Source organism: Myotis davidii, unplaced genomic scaffold (assembly GCF_000327345.1).
Source record: "Myotis davidii unplaced genomic scaffold, ASM32734v1 scaffold130, whole genome shotgun sequence".
Lineage (NCBI taxonomy): Eukaryota > Metazoa > Chordata > Mammalia > Chiroptera > Vespertilionidae > Myotis > Myotis davidii.
The window spans coordinates 7143196-7147608 of NW_006285040.1; the positions used below are offsets into that span (position 1 = coordinate 7143196).

At 36.9% G+C, this 4413-nt stretch overlaps 1 protein-coding gene across 1 annotated transcript in view; it reads right to left on the minus strand.

Moving 5' to 3' along the window:
• The window catches only part of CAMK4 (calcium/calmodulin-dependent protein kinase IV), a 170240-nt gene extending 166354 nt beyond the window's left edge, over window positions 1-3886 (minus strand). The window contains exons 1-2 of the mRNA XM_006755308.2: window positions 3833-3886; window positions 3232-3372 (exon numbers count right to left, since the gene is read on the minus strand). Coding sequence (XP_006755371.1) covers window positions 3232-3372; window positions 3833-3886 — 195 coding nt within the window. The remainder of the gene's footprint in view (window positions 1-3231; window positions 3373-3832) is intronic.
• Between the last annotated feature and the right edge of the window lie 527 nt (window positions 3887-4413).

The window sequence follows — 4413 nt, forward strand, 5'->3', positions numbered from 1 at the left end:
TAGGGAGTGTGCAGGAGGCAGCTGATCGATGTTTTTCTCTCATCGATGTTTCTAACTCTCTATCCCTCTCCCATCCTCTCTGTAAAAAATCAATAAAATATATATATTTTTAAAAAGAATTACATCTGTAGGAGAATGTAACTATCCTATATAATCCTGTATAATAAAAGCTAAAGGTGAAACAACCAGGAATTACCAGTTGCTATGATATGCACTGACTACCAGGGGGCAGATGTTCAATGCAGGAGCTGCCCCCTGGTGATCAGTCCACTCCCACAAGGGGAACTCTGCTTAGCCATAAGCCGGGTTGATGGCTGCAAGTGCAGTGGTGGTGGTGGAAGCCTCTCCCACCTCCTTGGCAGCACTAAGGATGTCCAACTGCAGCCTAGGCCCGATCTCCCCGGGAGCAGGCCTAAGCTGGCAGGTGGACATCTCCCAAAGGCTCTCGGGCTGTCAGAGGGTGCAGGCTAGGTTGAGGGACCCCCAGAGTTCACGAATTTTCATGCACTGGGCCTCTAGTAAAAATATATTTTTTTAAAAAAAGAAATGAAGCAGGTGGCTTTCCTTGTGGGAGTTGTGACTGGAATGGATCATAAGAGGAGTTTCTGGGGTGCTAGTCAACTTCTATTCTTTGGATTTAACACCATTACACAGGTGTGTAAAATTCGTGAAAATTCAATGACCTGTATACTTACAATGTTTTCATGATATAGTTATACTTTATAAACGTTTGAAATGCCCATACCCTCAGACCTAACAACTCCTTTAATCCCATAGAAATTAAATGACTAGTAAGTAAGGGTTATGTACAAAATTTTTATAGTAATATCAAGGTTCAAGAAAATTGGAAGTAGCTTGAATTTTAATTAATAGATGAATGATTAAATGTGGTGTGCTTCATTCACACCACGGAGTAATATGGTAATTAAGAAGATTATTGGATTTCTACCAGCTGACTCAGAGGCATCTGCAGTGTGTGTCATTGAGAAAATCCACAGAGAAGTATATAAGTGATGCTTTCATATTTATAAAATAATCTCTGTGTGTTTTAGTGTGCATGAGAGTACGTGTTAATAATATTGGTTACTTAGGGTGGGTGGGTGCCAGAGTGGAGTAGAGAAGAGGAGAGGAGCATCTCATACACACATATTCATAAAACTACATTTGGAAAAAGTGGCTCATTATTAAAGAAGAAAAAAGTCATACACATTCTGCCCTCATGCATGTGCAGTTGGACATATTCATAAAGAGATAAAGAAAAGAGGGGTGTTTTAAACGTTAATTGGTTTCTCAGTCTTGTGGGATTTCATATATATTTTTAAACTTCATTTGTCATACTTATATGCATTGTTTGAATTTTTACAATGTGTATGTATAATTACATGACCAAATATACAATAAGCTTTTTTTCATTATAAAAGTAAATTTGTGATAGGTGAAGAAATTGGTATTTATGAGAAATGTAAAACAAACATTGATTAAAAAGCTACTGAGTAATTTGAGAAGATATTTTTTAAAAGATGTTACTAAAATGCAGGAGCACAGAAATATGGAGGTAATGATTAGACTTAAAATGATTTGTATTGTTAAAAAAGAAGGTTCAAAAACTATGTATGATATTCAAACATGGGAGAGAAATTTACAATTTAATGACTGTGTATATGCACTGGTAGGGGAGAGGACACATCTGGAATTATTCACAATGCATTGTCTGGGCCCCAGTGGTTGCCTATGGGAAGAGGAACAAGATGGACATAGACTTACTTTGACTGTATAGCTTTGTGCTTTTTAAAAAAACAAAAAACAACACAAAACTTTATAGTAAGTATTACCCCTTCAAAGGAGTAAGGGAGGGGGAAAAAAAGAAGGAGACAGAGAGAGGGAAGAGATGTTAACTTCAGTGGTTTATCAAGAGTCAACATTAAGATTTGTTTTTCTTTTTCTGACAGTATCATTGCTCACAATAGCACATCTGAGTGGTAAAATAAAAATATGATTAGCTCTTTAAAAATATCCTTATTGATTTTAGAGAGAAAAGGAGAGGGGGAGAAAGAGATAGAAACATCAATGATGAGAATCATGGATAGGCTGCCTCCTGCACACCCCCTACTGGAGACTGAGCCTGCAACCCAGGCATGTGCTCTTGACCAGAATCAAACTTGGGATCCTTCAATGCCAGGCAACGCTCTATCGACTGATAGAGAGGCCAAGGCAGCTCTTCTTCGTTTCTTTTTTTTTTTTTTAAGTCAAATGAGACTGTCTCCTGTGAGTCAATAAATATAAGTGTAAATGTATATAAGAATGCTCCATTTATGATCAACTTGGTTGTCTTGTTTTCTGTATTGAATAGAGATAAATGTACAGTCCGATGCAATGAATGGACAAAGGATTTCTATATAGAAAGTGAATCAATCCAATGATTTTGAGGAAAGGATAGGCTAATCATTTCATGAACAACTTTTTGTGGGTAGAAAGTAGTTCTTGGAATGAAATGTTCACTTTTTTTCTGGAAAAATAGGCAGTGGGAGTGCTGGGAATTTATTATAGTGTGCCACATATTATCATGAAATGAGATTTATTTTCCTTGACATAAAATGACTGCAATCTTTTCTGTTGCCATGTTCTGGTTGTTGTTTTTTTCTGTATAAGATTTCATCTTATTTCAAATTCCAGCAAGTTGCTTATATCAAGAATAAATGGATTAAAATAGATAATGAGAACTAAGTAGAAAAACTTGCACCTCCTGTCAGATCCGAACAATTCTACTGAGCACAGCACAGTCTGATGGAAGATTTTCTGTCAGTGCAGCCTTAAGAGAGTTCCTTCTCTAAGTTGTGGCCATGTTTTTGCAACATACAAATTAATTAAAAGAATAATGATCTAACCATCTGTGATGGTTTATCATAGGCTGGAGTCCTGACTATACAAAAATAAATAAGGAGTAATCTCTTCATGGATATTCAAATTAGTCAAAGAGATAGATGAATAAAATCATAATTACAATACTATAGAAAGGCTTCTAGTTAAAGAAGGTGTCATAATATGTGCATTTATCTTCACTCCCAATTGAAACCCAATTAAAATGACAGCAAAGGACAAAATTAAATTTAAAGGCATAAACCTACATGGAAAAATAGAACAGAAGAAATTATGACCATAGAATTTATAAGGATGAAACCCAGATGGATGAGTAACAAATAACTTCACAAACCTGAAATATCATCAACTTACAATGACTCCAAAGTTCCCATATTGTTCAACGGTGTCAGACCGCCCTGGTCCATCTGTCAGGTCTACAGTGCCGAAACGCTGACAAGACACAGGCAACTCACAGTCCTCATTACAGGCATTTCCTTTAACGTGTAGCTTGGGCTTTTTTTCAAATGAGAAGTATTAATCTTGTTAAAATACTTTAATGATTGTATATACCTTTTCAGGAAGGGTAGGTACATATTTACGTGCAGACTAGCATAATCATTGGCAGCAAGAGACATTTACATGACTTGATTGCTACCCTTGCCTATTAGAATCAGAACTCTAAAAATTCAACAATACCTTATCTCCCAACAGCACTCTGAACCAGTGAGGAAATAGGTCAAAATAGAATTATGAAAAATGAACTTACCAAGATTTGTACAGAAACCAGTCATACTACCCATGGCTCATGTGAGTAAGATTGTCTTCCTCACAAAATGTTCAGAGTAGACCCATGAGATTTCTGGTTATATAAAATGATGGGACTTAGTGGAATTAGCACATGACATGAATAAATGGACAGAAAATGTTACAGAGAAGTAAAAGTTCCCACATCCCAAGCCTGCCTGTTCTTTACCCGTCTTATCTGTAAGTAGTAATCACCAAATTGGTTTAAAGGAGCTGCAATCATTCAGTCAATTAATGCTTCAGCTCAGTACCCCACTCTGAAAATCAGCCAATCCCTAAACTCCAGGATAAACATCAGCCAATTTATACAACAAGAAAACATCTACAAGGATAGAAATTATTTAGAAACATTGTCATGCAATATCAGCTAATCAGAACAACACAACATCTAACATAAAAGAGTGGAATAAAAACATTTTCAGACTTTCAAAATCTCACATGTTTATCTCCATGCTCACTCTTTTTAACAAGCTTCTAAAGGAGATGATTCATTATCTACACTAATAAAAGACAAAGATGCTAATTGACCATACCTTTGCCATGCCCAAGCCACACCCACCAGCCAATCAGAGTGATTATATGCAAATTAACCCAACCAAGATGGCGGCCAGAAGCCACCGAGCTGGAGAAGCAGGAGGCTTGGTTGCCCCGGCGATGGGGGAAGCCAAGCTTCCCACCTGCTCTGGCTGGCTGTGGCCTCTGCAAAAGGCAACGAAATTTCATTTATAGAAGCTAAATAAATCCCAGATA